This window comes from Bos javanicus, chromosome 25, assembly GCF_032452875.1.
Source record: "Bos javanicus breed banteng chromosome 25, ARS-OSU_banteng_1.0, whole genome shotgun sequence".
NCBI lineage: Eukaryota > Metazoa > Chordata > Mammalia > Artiodactyla > Bovidae > Bos > Bos javanicus.
In genome coordinates, this window is record NC_083892.1 from 20,857,043 (window position 1) to 20,874,522 (window position 17,480).

General features: G+C 49.6%; 1 protein-coding gene across 2 annotated transcripts in view; it reads left to right on the forward strand.

Moving 5' to 3' along the window:
- The window catches only part of SCNN1G (sodium channel epithelial 1 subunit gamma), a 31,201-nt gene extending 27,432 nt beyond the window's left edge, over positions 1-3,769 (forward strand). For both annotated transcript variants that reach the window (XM_061401413.1, XM_061401414.1), the window contains exons 12-13: positions 1,565-1,640; positions 1,936-3,769. In XM_061401413.1, the coding sequence (XP_061257397.1) occupies positions 1,565-1,640; positions 1,936-2,316 (457 nt within the window). In that variant the 3' untranslated portion in view covers positions 2,317-3,769. The remainder of the gene's footprint in view (positions 1-1,564; positions 1,641-1,935) is intronic.
- The last annotated feature ends 13,711 nt before the right edge of the window (positions 3,770-17,480 follow it).

Genomic DNA, 17,480 nt, shown 5'->3' on the forward strand with positions numbered 1-17,480 from the left:
TCTCTTGCTTTTTCCATGATCCAGTGGATGTTGACAATTTGATCTCTGGTTCCTCTGCCTTTTCTAAAACCAGCTTGAACATCTGGAAGTTCACAGTTCACATATTGCTGAAGCCTGGACTGGAGAATTTTTAGTGTTACTTCACTAGCATGTGAGATGAGTGCAATTGTGCGGTAGTTTGAGCATTCTTTGGCATTGCCTTTCTTTGAAAGTGGAATGAAAACTGACCTTTTCCAGTCCTGTGGCCACTGCTGAGTTTTCCAAATTTGCTGGCATATTGAGTGTAGCACTTTCACAGTATCATCTTTCAGGATTTGGAATAGCTCCACTGGAATTCCATCACCTCCACTAGCTTTGTTCGTAGTGATGCTTTCTAAGGCCCACTTGACTTCACATTCCAGGATGTCTGGCTCTAGGTGAGTGATCACACCATCGTGATTATCTTGGTCATGAAGATCTTTTTTGTACAGTTCTTCTGTGTATTCTTGCCACCTTGTCTTAATATCTTCTGCTTCTGTTAGGTCCATACCATTTCTGTCCTTTATCGAGCCCATCTTTGCCTGAAATGTTTCCTTGGTATCTCTGATTTTCTTAAAGAGATCTCTAGTCTTTCCCGTTCTGTTGTTTTCCTCTATTTCTTTGCATTGATCTCTGAGGAAGGCTTTCTTATCTCTCCTTAGAGTCTAATAATAAAGATAGACTTTGATCAAATCATTGAAAACTGTTAAACCAAGTATTGCAAAGTGATGACCCCTGAGCCAAATATGATTCCACCAATATAACCTGTTATTTCCAACTTTTCCTGAGAGATCAAAAATTCTGGCAACATTCAACTTCCATTTTTGCAAAGCACTGAAGAGTACTGAGTACTGGCTACCTTTCTGGGATAAGCATGAATTTTCTAGCTTGCCACAGTCCTAACAGGAGGGAATTTAGTACAGTGAGTGGTTAAGAGCACGAACTTTAAAGTCAGATGTAGCTAGGTTTGAATATCAACTCTACCAGTCATGAGCTGTGTAGTCTTGGGCAAGTTACTCAACCAATCTGTGTCTCAGTTTCCATGTCTGTAAAATGGAGATACCTGCCTTATAGGACTGTTGTGCGAATTAAACGAGTTAATTCACACAAGGTTCTTGGAAGAATGCTTGGCAACACAGGAAGTGGTCAATAAGTGCTAGCTGTTATTATGGTTATTATCATTTTTCCCCTCTGGTTTGTTTACATCACTTACCTGTCTTCCAGACGTGTTTTAGATTGCCATCAGACAATCACGATTGCAGGGTTTAGTTGTGGGAGGGCAGCTGTGGGGACTGACTTAGTCTAGAGCTGGAGAAATGGTTTTTGAGTGAAGGGATGGCTTGAGTGACTAGGTCCTGGCTGGAGATGTGCTCTGTGGTGCACAAGGAACCCCATAAACCAGGTTCTAAGACACCCTATGGAGCTCAGAGCCTGGGCCTTGCTGGGGGCTGGGCCGGAGATACACAGCCATGCTGAGGGGCTGGCTATTTGCTAGAGCACAAAAGCCTCCAACTCACCTTGGCCCTGCCTATTGGAATTCTTACAGGACAGACTTGGCCAAACTCTTGATATTCTACAAAGATCTGAACCAGAGATCCATCATGGAGAACCCTGCCAACAGCGTGAGTGGCTCCCTTCTGAGACTGTCCTGAGTCTGCGACTTTGCCCATCTGCCTGGCCTCAGGGAGCAGAGTCAGACTGTGGGGGGTCCAGCCCAAGCTAGTAGGGCCACCAAAGGCCAACCAGGCCTCAGATCAGAATGGGCAGGGTAGGAGGGGACAGACAGCCTGCCCTTGTCTTCCCCAAACCTGTTCAGGGCCAGGGCTAACCAGTGGCTCCCTTGGGCCTCAGGGTCTTTGCATGAAGCCAGCTTGGTGGGGATTCCCCCTTGATCGTGTGCTTTGGCCTCCCTTGCAGATCGAACAGCTTCTGTCCAACATCGGTGGCCAGCTGGGCCTGTGGATGAGCTGCTCCGTCGTCTGCGTCATTGAGATCATTGAGGTCTTCTTCATTGACTCCCTCTCCATCATTGCCCGCCACCAGTGGCACAAAGCCAAGGGGTGGTGGGCCCGGAGACGAGCACCCACCTGCCCTGAGGCTCCCCGTGCCCCGCAGGGCCGGGATAACCCCAGCCTTGACATAGACGATGACCTGCCCACTTTCACCTCTGCCTTGAGTCTGCCTCCAGCCCCAGGGTCCCAGGTGCCTGGCACACCACCCCCCAGATACAACACCCTGCGCTTGGAGAGGGCCTTCTCCAGTCAGCTCACAGACACTCAGGTGCCTGCTGAGTCCTGAGGCAGGACGGGGAAGAAAGATGGAGCCAAGACCACCAGCCACGGTTGAGAACTTAGAGTCTCCAGCACACAGGGGGTGTCCTCCCCTCACTGGGCTTTTCAGAGACATTGACTATGAGTCTGCTTTGAACAAGGTGGGCCTGGGCATGTGCAGGGGACCGTCGGACCCCTCCCAGCCGTACTCACGGCCGCCTAGGACAAGCTAGATCCTGCAGGCCAAACCCCTTAGCACACCTGCTACAGAGAGAGATGGGGCCAAGGAGATGGGGCCGGCCTGGACAAAGGCCAGGAGTGAAGCCTGACAGAGTTCTTGGCCAGATCTTGAGAGAAAGAGAGAGCAAGAGATTCCTCCAAAGCCCCAAGTTGGGGGTTTCAGCCACTCCTCCAGCCTGGGCTGGGACCCAAGGATGTGACTTTACGTGTTGAGGCCTGACATTCACTGCCTGGTGCCAAAGATAGGAGGAAGCTCTGGGCCTGGAGCTGGAGCTGTTTGTGAATAAACCATTCCTAGTCACTGACTTCGGAGAAGGCAATGGCAACCCACTCCAGTACTCTTGCCTGGAAAATCCCATGGACGGAGGAGCCTGGTAGGTTGCAGTCCATGGGGTCGCGAAGAGTCAGACAGGACTGAGCAATTTCACTTTCACTTTTCACTTTCATGCATTGGAGAAGGAAATGGCAACCCACTCCAGTATTCTTGCCTGGAGAATCCCAGGGACGGCGGAGCCTGGTGGGCTGCCGTCTATGGGGTCGCAGAGAGTCAAACACGACTGACGTGACTTAGCAGCAGCAACAGTCGCTGACATGGGGGCAAGGTCTGCTCTGAGCCCTCAGAAGGGAGCTGGCACAGGGTCCTTGGAGTGTTAGAGGGGAAGGGGGCTCTATGGGGGCACCTAGGGCTGTGACAGGAGGCCCTCACTCTGAGCTGGGGCAGGGAGGGGGACACATTCTGGGCAGCTAAGCCAATACTCTGGGCCCTTAGCAGAGAAGGGCCAGTTAAAGGACTCTGTTGGCCACTCCTGTCCGGTGGTAGCCCAAGGCATGACTTCCTGATAACCCATCTCAGCTGCTTTTTCTCCAAGGCAGACCACCTTCCCCCACTGACGGCCTGCCCCTCAGCAGCAAGTCAGCCACGTGGACAGCTGCCTCCTGCCATATCCACACCTTCCATGATGATAGAAGCTGACGTGTATTAAGCATACAGTAGGTGCCTACTATCAGCTCAAGAACCATGTGCTGGCTGCTGCACTCAGCACTTCCAAAGATTGGCATAGGGGACTGCACTCTTCAACCCACAAGCCAAATCCTGTTTTTGCCTGTGACCTAAGAGTGATTTTCGTGTTTGTTTGTTTTTTTTAATACTGTTAAAAATATCAAAAGAAGGACCGTTTGTGACATGAAAACTATATGCAATTCAAATTTCAGTGTCCATAATAAAGTTTTATTGGAACACGGTCATGCCCCTTTGTTCACTAATTGTGTATGGCTGGATTACCACAGCAGGCAGAGGTGAGTAGCTGCTGTTGCAGCCCCCCGGAAGACTACAGTATTTATTCCCTGGCCTTGTACAGAAAAAGAAATCTACCAACCCTGGGATTAGCACAGTAAGTAGGTATGGTTATCCCACTGTGTGGATGAAGAAACTGAGACAAAGAAAGGTTGAGTGACTAGCCCAGGGTGATCCAGCTAGGAAGTTGCAGAGCTGGGTTTCCAACGTAGGCAGTGTGACTCCAGAGCCCATGCACTTTATCAGTACCATTTTTGCATCCAATCAGTGTCTGTGCCTTTTAAGGATGAGGCTCCTGTCAGTCCAGGTGGGAAGAGGGAAAGGCTCCACACCCAGCTGTAGGGCAGAAGGAAGTCCCTCATCTGTGAATGTGGACAGGCCTGCATTTCAGGACTGCCTTCTGCCCAAGGATGGCTGCTAGATGGAGGCAGGAGACTCAGTGAAAGAGCAAGGGGGGACTTCCCTGGTGGCGCAGAGGATAAGAACTTCCTGCCAATGTGGGGGACATGGGTTCAATCCCTGGTCTGGGAAGATTCCACAAGCTGTGAGCCACTGATCCCAAGCACCGCAACTACTGAGACCTAGCTCTAGAGTCCACGTGCCACAATCCCTGAAGCCCGTGTGCCCTAGAGCCTGTGCTCTGCAACAAGACAAACCACCAAAATGAGAAGCCAGTGCACAGCAATAGACCCCGCTCACCACAACCAGAAAAAGCCCGCATAAAGCAGCTAAGGCCCAGCTCAGTCAAAAAAACAAAGAGGAAGACACGGGGAAACTTGCCTGGTCCAACCCCACCTCAGACTTGTGGCAGCCACAGCCATCTCTGCCTCGTGCAGTGGTTCCCCTGGTCCTTGCAGGTGGGGCACTGCTAGGAGGCATGGCAGCACACAGGGAGAAGGTCACCGTGACCTCTGGCAGGAGCTGCCTGAGGAGTGGGCTCAGAAGTCAGGGCTGATGCAGGCAAGCATCAGGTTACAGAAGGCGAGAGCCTGGCTCCTGTCCATGCTGGGCTGGGGTGGCTGCAGCCAGTGCCGACAGGGAACTTGCCACGGATGCCTGCCTGGGCATTGCACAGAGGGAGCTTCCTCCTCCTCCCCTGAAGTAGGAGGGGTGGGGGCCCGGCCTCAGATTTGTGGAACCAACCTGCCTCAGCATGATGTCACAGGCAGAACGTTTGCAGCAAGGCTCAGGATTTGCTGGATTTGTCAAAGTGAGTGTTAGTCATTCAGTCGTGTTGACTCTTTGCGACCCCATGGACTGTAGCCCACCAGGCTCCTCCGTCCATGGATTCTCCAGACAAGAATACTGGAGTGGGTCGCCATTCCCTTCTCCAGGGGATCTTCCCAACCCAGGGATTGAACCTTGGTCTCTTGCATTGCAGGCCAATTCTTTACCGTCTGAGCCACCAGGGAAGCCTGGCTTTGTCAAAGGGGAGGTCAAGAGCATCTGGAGGCATAGCCACCCACATCTCCCCCAGCACACAGGTGACACCCCATGGCTCAGTCACCTCCTTCCTGCCCGGCTCCCAGCCTTAGCCAACCTATGGTGCCAAATGCTGCCCTCTCTCCTCCTCCACTCATCCTCCTAGGTACAGATATCACCACTTCAGCAGAGTCTTCCCATCCCTTCCCTTTCTAGCTTCCTCTATAAGAGAGTCTCCAAGTGAGCATGCTAAGTCATTTCAGTCATGTCTGACTTTGCAAACCTATGGACTGTAGCCCACCAGGCTCCTCTGTCCATGGGATTCTCCAGGCAAGAATACTGGAGTGGGTTGCCATGCCCTCCTCCAGGGGATCTTCCCGACCCAGGGATCCAACCAGCATCTCCTGTGTCTCCTGTAACAGCAGGCGGGTTCTTCACTACTAGCACCACCTGGGAAGCCCTTTAGTTTCCATTCCTTCATACAATTTCTTATCCATTTGTCTGTCTCTCTCATTAAACAATTCCCTGGTGGCTCAGATGGTAAAGAGTCTGCCGCAATGTGGGAGCCCCAGATTCAATCCCCGGGTTGGGAAGATCCCCTGGAGAAGGAAATGGCATCCTACTCCAGTATTCTTGTCCAGAAAATCCCATGGACAGAGGAGCTTGGCAGGCTACAATCCATGGGGTCTCAAAGAGTCAGACACAACTGAGCGACTTCACTTTCCTTTCCTTTCTCATTAAACAGTGGATGCTTTGAGGGCAGGAATTGTGTCTTATCTCTTTGTCCCCAAACTGGGGTAAGACTGAGAATAGTGATGGTGTTTAGGAAAAGTTTATGGAGCTAATAAAAACAATAACAACCATAACAATGGCTAATATTCATTAAGCATTTATTGTTGGCCAGGGAATCTGCTGAGCACTCCACACACACCGGTTTGTGGGATTCTCACAGTACAGGTGTAGATAAGGAAACAGAGGCCCAGGACACCATCCCTGTGGGCCCCATTCTTGTGACCCCAATCCCTAGTAATGGGTGGACCCTGGCCTGTCTCAGAGCTCGTGTGTTTAACCACTGTGCACCCTGCCTTTCAAGTCTATCTGCCCCTGAGGATTTCCCCTCCGATATCCTCTGGCTTCAGGTCCAGCCTGCTCAGCTGAAGGGCCCTCCTGTGCGAAGACAGAGGTGGGGATGGGGGAGGACTGCTTCATTCCCAGACCCCTCGGATGAGCAGCCACGTACCAGGAGTTGAGCGCAGGTTGGAGCAGAATTTTCAGACACAGAGTATTGCAGAGAGGAGTGAGTTTATTAAGAACAAAGAGCAGAGCTAAAGTAGGCACTGCAAGTGCAGCAGACCGACAAATCCTGACAGACCAGGGCAAGTCGACAGTTTTCACTGAGTTAATAGACAAGTTTTATAGTGTCAAGACAAAATTCCTGCTGAAAGGTTGGCATTAGGTGATTGGTTGGGGTGCCATAGGGTGTTTATTGGAGTGGGCATCTTTGCCTAATTGGGAGTCAGGAAGCTTGTTAGTGATGATCGGGGGCTTTGGGCAATGGTTACTAAGGGGCTCAATTAGCTTCGGAGGTGACCTTGGTTCTGGGCTCCGCTGCTGTGGCCTCGGTGCAAGGCCTCACACCTATGGCCTGTGGGCAGGATGCAACATTACCAACTCCAAGGGGCAATGGCTCTACAAGCAGGTCGTGGAAATGTTTGTTCTTGATGCACCCTTGTTCTTCTCAAACTGAGCTCCTGACCTCACTGCTCTTCTGACCTCCCTTCCAGGCCCCTGAGTCCCAGCCTCAAGCATCCCGTGGCCCGTAGAATATCTCCCTGATGACAGAGCTGCCTCAGACTCAACATGTCCCCCCTAAGCCTGCACCCCATGGGGTGGTATCAGATAGACTCCAGCCTCTCCTGGGGTTGAAGACTCAGGCAAGAGGTCTGGGCCAGACAGAGACTTGTGGGGGTCAACAGGGGAGGGGATGAGGTCACCATGGAAGAAAAGCAGATCAAACAGGAAGAAAGTCAGTGATGGACTCTGAGACCTGTACACTAAAGACGCAGCTGGAGCCTGAGACGGAGCCCAGACAAAAAGGGGCACAAGGCTCCCCTCCTCACGAATCCCCCAGCTCTCCTATCTCCCATCCAGTCTCCAGGCTCTGCCCGGGGGGATGTCTCCGCAGGGCAAGCCCCTCACAGACGTCCTGCTGACATGCCCCTGGCGACTCCCCCTTACCTCAGCTACATTCCTCAAGTCAGAGGACCTACCCTAGAGTGGTGACTTGTGGTGGCCCCCAAACTTAGCTACAATGCAAAACTCTGCACTGTAGACTCTCTACAATGCAGAGAGAGAGAGACTCTCTCTCTACTCACCCTCCAAGACCAGGAACGGAGGTCACCATCTCTGTGAAGTCTGCCTTGACCTCCTCCCCTACCCCAACAAACTGGAGCATTAAGTACCATGGACAGAATGTGGAAGGCCATTTCATTCTTCAACACGCAGAGACATCAAGTCTGAGTTTGGGGCTCATTGATTTCTAACGCTTTCTGATGGGTGCTCAGGTCTTTCTTTTAACAAAGAGAAAGCCAAATCAGAACCCACAGATTTCTGGCTGTCCAGCCCAATTTAACTGCCTCATTCTGTTTACAATGCCTTTGTTTTCTCAGTTACCTTCTGCTTGTTGTACTTAATACTGGAGTTTCCTTTAGTTACTGATTGGGCAGTGTATTCATTAACAGCTGTTTACTGAGCTCTGTGTTAGTTTCCTGTGGTTGCTGTACCAAATCTCTACAAACTGAGGGGCTTACGACCACAGAAATGTATTCCCTGACAGTTCTGGAGGCCAGGGCTATGAAAAGAGTCCTACAGGGCTAAGATCAAGGCGTGGCAGGACAATGCACACCACAGGGGCTCCAGGTGGGAATCTGTCCTTTTGCCTTTTCTGGCTTCTGAAACTGCATTCCTTGATGCCTGGCCCCTTCGTCCATCTTCAGAGCCAGCAGAGTAGTGTCCTGCTTTAATTATCACTTTGTTTTCTTTTATTTTTAAAATATTCACTTATTTACTTTTGACTCTGCTGGCTCTTCATTGCAGAGCAAGGGCTTTCTCCAGTTACAGTGAGTCGGGGCTACTCTCCAGTTGCCGTGCACAGGCTTCTCATTGTGGTGGCTTCTCTTCTTGCAGAGCACAGGTTCTAGGGCACGCAGGCTTCAGCAGCTGCCGCTCCAGGGCTCCAGAGTTCAGTAGTTGTGGTGCATGGGCTTAGTTGTCTCGCAGCGGCAGGATCTTCATGGACCGGGAATGGAACGAACGCTTGTCCCCTGCATCGCAAGGTGTATTCTTAAGCACTGGATCAACAGGGAAGCCCATCACATTATCTTCTTCTGTTGCTGCCAAATCTTCCCTTGTATTTTTTTTAATAGGGATACTTGTGATTACATTTCAGATCACCTGGAGACCCCAAGATAGTCTCCCCATCTCAAGATTCCTAACTTAATCATATCTGCAAAAGCTCTGTGTGCCAAAGAGGTGACATCCACAGGTTCCAAGGAGTAGGACCTGGACCTCTTGGGGCTCTGTTACTCAGCCTCCCTCAACTGCTTACTCTGCCAAGCAGCACTGTAGGAACTGGGGACACATGTGTGGGGCAAGCAGATAAAGCTCCCTGCCCATGTGGACCTCACCCCCTCCTGAGGGAGAGCAGACCCAGAAACAATCTGTGTAAGAAGTGAGTACAGTGGATAGCGCGTCAGAGGGTGAGAAGTGCTACAGAAAGAGGAAAATGTACTGCAGGGTAGAGAGGGTCTGGGAGTCCAGGGGCAGGCAGAGGGGCCAGCCTGGGAGTTACGTGCCAGGGGAGACCTCTGGGCAAGGGTATTATCTGAACAGCTTCGGGGAGTCATTCATATCTGAGAAAACATTTCAGGCAGAGGGAAAAGCCAGAGGTGATGGAACAGTTTTCTTTTAGTTTATTTAGTTAATATCTAGATTTTGGTTTCTTTTTGGCTGTGCTGGGTCTTTGTCACAGTGCTCGGCTCTTTTCTAGTTGTAGTGCATGGGGCCTTCTCTACTTGCAGCACTTGGATTCTCCTTGTGGCATGCGGGCTTAATTGCCCTGAGACATGCGGGATTTTAGTTCCATGACCAGGGATCAAACCTATGTCTCTTGCATTGGAAGGCAGATTCTTAACCACTGGACCACCGCGGAAATCCAAGGAGGCCAGCCATGCATTGTGTAATTCCATTTACGTGAAGTACTCAGAATAAGTAAATCCATGGAGACAAAGTCGGTTGCTGGGGGGAGGTGGGGGGTGAGGGGTGATTGCTCAGTGGGTCCAGGATCTCCTTTCGGGGGTGAAGAAAATGTCTGGAGATAGACAGGAGTGAATATGTTGAGTGCTACGGAACGGTACACTTTAAAATGCTGAATGCCATGTTACGTGAATTTAACTCAAAAAAAAAAAAAGTCAAAAAAATTTAGTTGAATTAAAAGAGTGAGTTGGGGCTTCCCTGGCGGCTCAGTGGTAAAGAATCCACCTGCCAATGCAGGCGGGTTCAATCCCTGGTTCAGGAAGATCCCACAGGCCACGTGGCAACTAAGCCCATGTGCCACAAATACTGAACTGCAACTGCTGAGCCCGTGTGCCCTAGAGCCTGTCTTCTGAAACAAGAGAAGTCACTGCAATGAGAAGCCCACGCACTGCAACAAAGCGTAGTCCCTGCTCGATGCAACTAGAAAGCCCAAGCTCAGCCACAAAGACTCAGCCAAAACAAATAAAAGAGTTGACTTAAAGGAAAATAGTAAGAGAGACTATAAAGAAAAGCAGGAGGCACTGGCCACAGAAATCAGGATAACAGAAACTTCTGGGGAGGGGGTGGCAGGAGTGGAGGTGATCAGAGGTCTAAGGGCATGTGGAGAACTGGCTGGTGGTGGTCCCCTCTTCAGCGGGCGCTCAGAATTGGTGTTTGCTCTCCTATTTTTAAAAACCGCATAGGTGTTCTATGCATATTATAGTGCAGGATTCTGCACATTTTTTAAAATCTCAGAAAACAAAATAGTGAGTGGGTACGGAGAAGACAACGGCACCCCACTCCAGTACTCTTGCCTGGAAAATCCCATGGACCGAGGAGTCTGGAAGGCTGCAGTCCATGGGGTCGCTGAGGGTCGGACATGACTGAGCGACTTCACTTTCACTTTTCACTTTCATGCAGTGGAGAAGGAAATGGCAACCCACTCCAGTGTTCTTGCCTGGAGAATCCCAGGGATGGGGGAGCCTGGTGGGCTGCCGTCTATGGGGTCGCACAGAGTCGGACACGACTGAAGCGACTTAACAGCAGCAGCAGCAGCAGCTCGCAAAGGTAGTACATGGATGTTAATAGCATCCTCAATCAACTCTGAATATTCATTGGAAGGACTGATGGTGAAGCTGAAGCACCCATGTTTTGGCCACCTGATGCGAAGAGCTGACTCATTAAAAAAAGACCCCAATGCTGGGAAAGATGGAAGGGAAAAGGAGAAGAGGGTGGCAGAGGACGAGATGGTTAGATATCCTCAGCAACTCAATGAAGGTGAATTTGAGCAAACTCCGGGACACAGTGAAGGACAGAGTTGTCTGGCACGCCGCAGTCCATGGGGTCACTCAGAGTCGGACACAACTTAGCAATTGAACAATAGTAACAACGCTATGTGGTGTTCCAGGAAATGCCCCCAAGGGCAATTATCTGTCTCTGTCCCCTCCCTCCTCCACTGAGACAGCTCGGGAGATTGCCAGCGAGGCATCCCCAAGGTGCGTGTCGTGTGTGTTAAGTGACTTCAGTCTTGTACAACTCTTTGCGACCATATGGACAGTAGCCCACCCGGGGGGTTTCTCTGCCTATGGGATTCTCCAGGCAAGAATACTGGAGTGGGTTGCCATGCCCTTCTCCAGGGGATTTTCCATACCCAAGGATCAAACCAGGGTTTCTTATGTCTCCTGCATTGGCAGGCATGTTCTTTACCACTAGTGCCACCTGGGAAGCCTTCCTCCAGGGTGGGTGTGCTGAAATGGCACCCCCGCCAGGCCCAGCTCTGGCCCACGCTCTGGCCTACCTCCTACCTCCCAGGAAACAAGGAAATTGTTCCAGCTCCTTCTTTCCAGGGACAGGACCAACCCAGCGTGGAAAAAGGGTGTTATCAGCAGGATTCCTGGGTGCTCTAATTGCAGGCTGAGGGCTGAAGGAGCCTCATTCATCGCACACCCAGCTGGAGCTGGAAGGAGCCGGAGGAGGAGGTGGAATGGAAGCCAGTTGTTACTGGGCCTTCCCTTCCTCCAGGAAAACTCCCGGAACAATCTTCCCAGCCAAATCCACTCACATCTCTGGCCAGATCTGTAGGTGTTTGTTTGACAAATTCTATTTAACAGCTCTGCTTGTTGACCAACTACACATACTCAGGAATCTGACAGTTGTCGTTTGTTCCTCTAAAATAACATTAGCAAAAATACAGATTTGTATTTGTACAAAAGTAATAAAGATTGTGTAAGGAATTTGGTGCAAGTTCTAAAAACCTAACTCACATTGGGTTGAGAAAATTTTGGCTCACCTAACTGGAAATGTGTTTCTGGCTTCAGGTACAGGTGGATCCAGAAACTCAAGTGATAAGATCAGAATCCTCACTTCCTGCCTCTTTGTCCTTTCCTTCATTCTCAGACATACTCCCCCTACAGAGTGGAAACCCCAAATATATGCTCCATCTCTCACACCTGCAAAAGGAAGAAAGCTTCTTTCTTACAACTCTAAAAAAAAAAAAAAAAACCCAAATTAGTTAATGGTCTTGCATTGGACATACTTGAGCCTTGGGTCTTTTCTCAAACCAATCGCTGTAACCAAAGAGATGAAACACTATGATTGTCCAGGCCCGGATTGTGTTACTTCTATATTAGAGGAGCAGCCTCCCTTCAAAAACTGTATTGAAAGAGAGTGGAGTAAGGAGTGGGGTTGCTCAAGAACCACTAGGGTGCTGTTATCACAAGAAGGAAGAGTGTATACTGGTTCAGCACAAGCAATAAAAACCTGCTATACACTGTGGAGGGCTTCCCTGGTAGCTCAGATGGTAAAGCATCTGCCTGCAATGCAGGAGACCTGGGTTCGATCCCCGGATCAGGAAGATCCCCTGGAGAAGGAAACTGCAACCCACTCCAGTACTCTTGCCTGGAAAATTCCATGGATGGAGGAGCCTGGTAGGCTACAGTCCATGGGATCTCAAAGAGTCCGACACAACTGAGCAACTTCACTGGTTCATACACTGTGGAAAATTGGATCATTTCAGGAAAGCACAGACAGCAAGCAGAGAGCAGCCATTAACCCACCATGGGACAATCTTCCTCCATAGATCCTCCAGGTTATCACTTCATGTGAGAGGGAACTCAGTCGAGCTGAGGATGATGCCTCAACCCAGCAACATAACACTGATCCAAGTAAGAACATGAGAAAGAGAAGAATAGCGAAGGGAGCTTTGGCAAGACCATGAAGTTGGTTATCCATGGTCCTGTCAGCCTCCAATGACCAGTACATACCCAGGTCCTCACCAACCTTGGAACAAACTTCTGCCTCCTTCAATAATGCCACTCACCTATCCACCCATCACCAATTCGTTCATCCAGTTATCCATCTGCTCATATATCCATCTATTTATCGTCATCCACTTAGCTGCTAATTATCTTTCAAGCTCTGAAATCAGACTGGGCTCCTGAGAAATCACTATACTGGACCACTGGGGCACCTCCATTTAGATGCAGGTCTTGGGGCGGGGGGCAGGGGCCTGGAGAAGGAAATGGCAACCCACTCCAGTACTCTTGCCTGGAGATTCCCATGGACAGAGAAGCCCATTAGGCTGCAGTCCATGGGCTTGAAAAGAGTCAGATATGACTGAGTGACTGAGCAAGCAAACTGGGGGACCCACCCTTCATAACCCTGATGAACAGTTTTTGGAAATGCACAGACTTCCAGAGCACAACCAGAGCCAGGGGGGTGTCCTCATCACTCTTTCTCCCCATGGCAGAGATGTCAGGAAAGAGGATGACTGGGGAGATCACTAGCTGGTTCTCCAGGTGGAAAATTGGATTTGGATTTCTGGGTCAGAGTTTGAGATCTTGGAATAATCTAGTCCCTCTTGAGTGATGGGTGTAGTTCAGAGACTAAGGGGAGACTGGTTGCCCTGAGTCAGCTTGCCCCAGAGTTTTTGCACTGAGTCCAAGAAAAAGAAGAAAGAACAAGATCAGGACTTAGGATTGAGTTAACCTATGGCCCCAGAAGGGCCCAGCACACAGTCGGGATCAGGAGTCAATCTGTGCTCAGATCAGCTGAGGGCCAGGCCCAGTCCACGACTAGGTCCCTGGTCCGGCTGACCTCACTTTGCTCTCAGGCTTAAATGGAGGCGTTGCCTGCAGGCACTTCTCAAGGTGGGCTCACCTTTCCCTGAGCCCTCTCTGCCACTTCCCTAACCCTCCTTCTAGCCTTCTTCCTGTGACGCTCTTGCACCTGATATACACCATCACCCATCATCCAGAGCTCTTGTTCACATCCCCCAGGAGACTTTAGCCCCTGATGCCCTGTTTTATTCCTCTTTTTTTTTTTTTTTAAGTATTTATCTCAATGTATTTATTTAGCTGCGCTGGATCTTGGTTGAGACATGCAGGATCTTTAGTTGCTGCATATGGGATCTAGTTCCCTGACCAGGAATTGAACCTGGGCCCCCTGTGTTGGGAGCATGGAGTCTTAGCCACAGGATCACCAGGGAAGTCCTGCCTCATTTTCTTCTTGAATCTGTGCTCTCTCACTTGTGACAGATACCCCAGCTCAAAGAGCTATGTAGGCTTCCACAAAGAAGAGGGTGGGGGACTATCTTGACTCATTTAAATGAAACGTGCAGATGCATCTAGCTTTGGGCATGAACAGTCTTGGGACTTCATCCACCCCTCTCCACTTCATCCATCCCCACTTCCCTGAGCAACTTGCTGCTTGTCAAGACCACCTCTCTCCACACAGTGGGAAGATGGCCTCTGACACTCACCCTCACCACCCCAAGCCTATATTGCTTTGACAGCTCATTCATGTCAAAGAAAATGAGATCCTCCTTCCCCAGCTATACATATGCCAAACTCACCAAAGGACTCTGGTCCCACTTGGGCCACATGCCTATTACCGAGTCCAAGCTCATTCTGCTCGCCACATGAGAGGCCAATGAAACTGAGAGACGAGGGTTTGAGGCAGAGAATGCATCTTTATTCAGGGAGCTGGCTGACCAAGAAGATGTCAAGTTAGCACCTCAAAATAACCATCTTATCAGGGTCTGGATGCCAGATTCTTTTTATAGAGAGATGGATGGGGGGAGGTGAGAGAGCAAGGTAAACTGACTCTTTGTGACACCATGGACTGTAGCCCACCAGGCTCCTCTGTCCATGAGATTTCCCAAGCAAGAATACTGGAGCGGGTTGCCATTTCCTTCTCCAGGGGATCTTCCTGGCCCAGGGATAGAACCTGAGTCTCTCACATGCCCTGCAATGGGAAGCAGGTTTTTTACCACTAGCACCACCTGGGAAGCCCTGAAGCAAAGTAAAAAGGCCATTAATCTTGCAAACATCTCCTAGAATGGCAAGCCTCAGGCAAGGGATGTGTTAATAATCTCTTCCTTCCTGCTATCTACAGGTGGACAGGGTTCTGAACAAAGGCATTTTAACAGTCCGATAGAGGGGCAGGATTCTCTAAGGCCGGCCATTCTGTATGATTATAATAACAAAAGCAATGAAAAGCAAGTCAAAGAAACGGTCCCAACATGGAGCCAGAATTGGCTTTTTTTGGTCAACATTCCCACCTCTGAACCAGTCACTGTGGCTACAGGATGGTACACTCCAGTTGGCCACATTTGTGCACATAACCCACCCCCAGAAAGCATGAGTTCCATCAAACTCACATGGATCCCCAAAGGATGGTGTCTGAGCGAACAAGCACCTTGAGCAAAGTTGATGTGAAGAACTGACTCATTGGAAAAGACCCCGATGCTGGGAAATATTGAAGGCAGGAGGGGACGACAGAGGATGAGATGGTTGGATGGCATCACTGACTCAATGGACATGAGTTTGAGTAAGCTCTGGGAGTTGGTGATGGACAGGGAAGCCTGATGTGCTGCAGTCCATGGGGTTGCAGAGTCGGGCACGACTGAGCCACTGAACTGAACTGAACAGATGGTAACAGTGGTTACTTAACACAATGCTTCTCAAATTCTGACATGCCAATGATTCACTTGGGGATCAAATTTAAAATGCAGATGCTAATTTCTTAGGTCTGGAGTGAGGTGTGCTGTACTAACCAGCTCCCAGTTGAGGCTGATGCTGCCAGTCATCACAGCATATTTTAAGCAGCCAGAGCTTAGTCATCTTTTACTTCGATGTTCCTCCAACTTCCCTTCAGGGAAGAGCCACCTGGGGTCACTTGTTAAACGAAAAGGTTTTCAAGTCTCTTTCCTGGTTTGGGTTGGAGGCACAGAGACTTGGATTCTAGCACGTTCCAAGTGACCCTTATCTCCCAGGATGCTTGGGAAATACTGCTATCTCATGGTTGCTTGGTCGCATGACGCACTTTGGCTTCCAGACCTTCTCTGTCATCCTCAAGCTTCACATTTTCCCCACCCCTCCTCAGGTGAGCTGGCCCCTGCCTCCCAAAGAAACCCACTTTAGCATTCTTGGGCTGCCCTTGTGACTCAGCTGGTAAAGAATCCGCCTGCAATACGGGAGACCTGGGTTCGATCCCTGGGTTGGGAAGATCCCCTGGATAAAGGAAAGGCTACCCGTACCAGTACTCTGGCCTGGAGAATTCCATGGACTGTATAGCCCACGGGTTCGCAGAGTCGGACACAACTGAGTGACTTTCACTTCACTTCACTTCAGTCTTGGAGAAAGAGGCACCCCGTCCTAAGGTCCCACCTGCCTTCCTCAGACCCCCTTGTTCAATTACAGCTCTCTTCACACTCATCTTCAACCTCTGCAGTCTCCTGGGCCCTCCTCTGCCTGTGAAAACTCTCCTATCCTAAAATTCCACTCCTGTAATACTCTACCTTTCTCCTCCCTTCATCACCAAGCTTTGTTTTTTGGTCATGTCTACATTCTACAATGTGATCATAGTAGAAAAAATAATATTTTAATTTTTTAATATATTTATTTTTTTTTGACTGCCTTGGGTCTCTGTTGCTATTCCCAGGCTTTCTCTAGGTGTGGAGAGCAGGGGCTTCTCTCTAGTTGTGGTGTACGGGCTGCTCATTGCACTGGCTTCTTTCGTTGCAGAGCACAGGCCCTGGGCATATAGAATCTTCCCAGACCAGGGATTGAACCCATGTCCCCTGCGTTGGCAGGTGATTCTTAACCACTGACCATAAGGGAAGTCCTGAAAAAGTGACATTTTTAGATAACTAAACTTATGCCAGCAAATTTGGAAAACTCAGCAGTGGCCACAGGACTGGAAAAGGTCAGTTTTCATTCCAATCCCAAAGAAAGGCAATGCCAAAGAATGCTCAAACTACCACACAGTTGCACTCATCTCACATGCTAGTAAAGTAATGCTCAAAATTCTCCAAGCCAGGTTTCAGCAATACATGAACCGTGAACTTCCTGATGTTCAAGCTGGTTTTAGAAAAGGCAGAGGAACCAGAGATCAAATTGCCAACATCCGCTGGATCATGGAAAAAGCAAGAGAGTTCCAGAAAAACATCTATTTCTGCTTTATTGACTATGCCAAAGCCTTTGACTGTGTGGATCACAATAAACTGTGGAAAATTCTGAAAGAGATGGGAATACCAGACTTCCTGACCTGCTTCTTGAGAAATCTGTATACAGATCAGGAAGTAACAGTTAGAACTGGACATGAAACAACAGACTGGTTCCAAATAGGAAAAGGAGTTCGTCAAGGTTGTATATTGTCACCCTGCTTATTTAACTTATATGCAGAGTACATCATGAGAAACGCTGGACTGGAAGAAACACAAGCTGGAATCAAGATTTCCGGGAGAAATATCAATAACCTCAGATATGCAGATGACAACACCCCTATGGCAGAAAGTGAAGAGGAACTAAAAAGCCTCTTGATGAAAGTGAAAGTGAAGAGTGAAAAAGTTGGCTTAAAGCTCAACATTCAGAAAACGAAGATCATGGCATCCGGTCCCATCACTTCATGGGAAATAGGTGGGGAAACAGTGGAAACAGTGT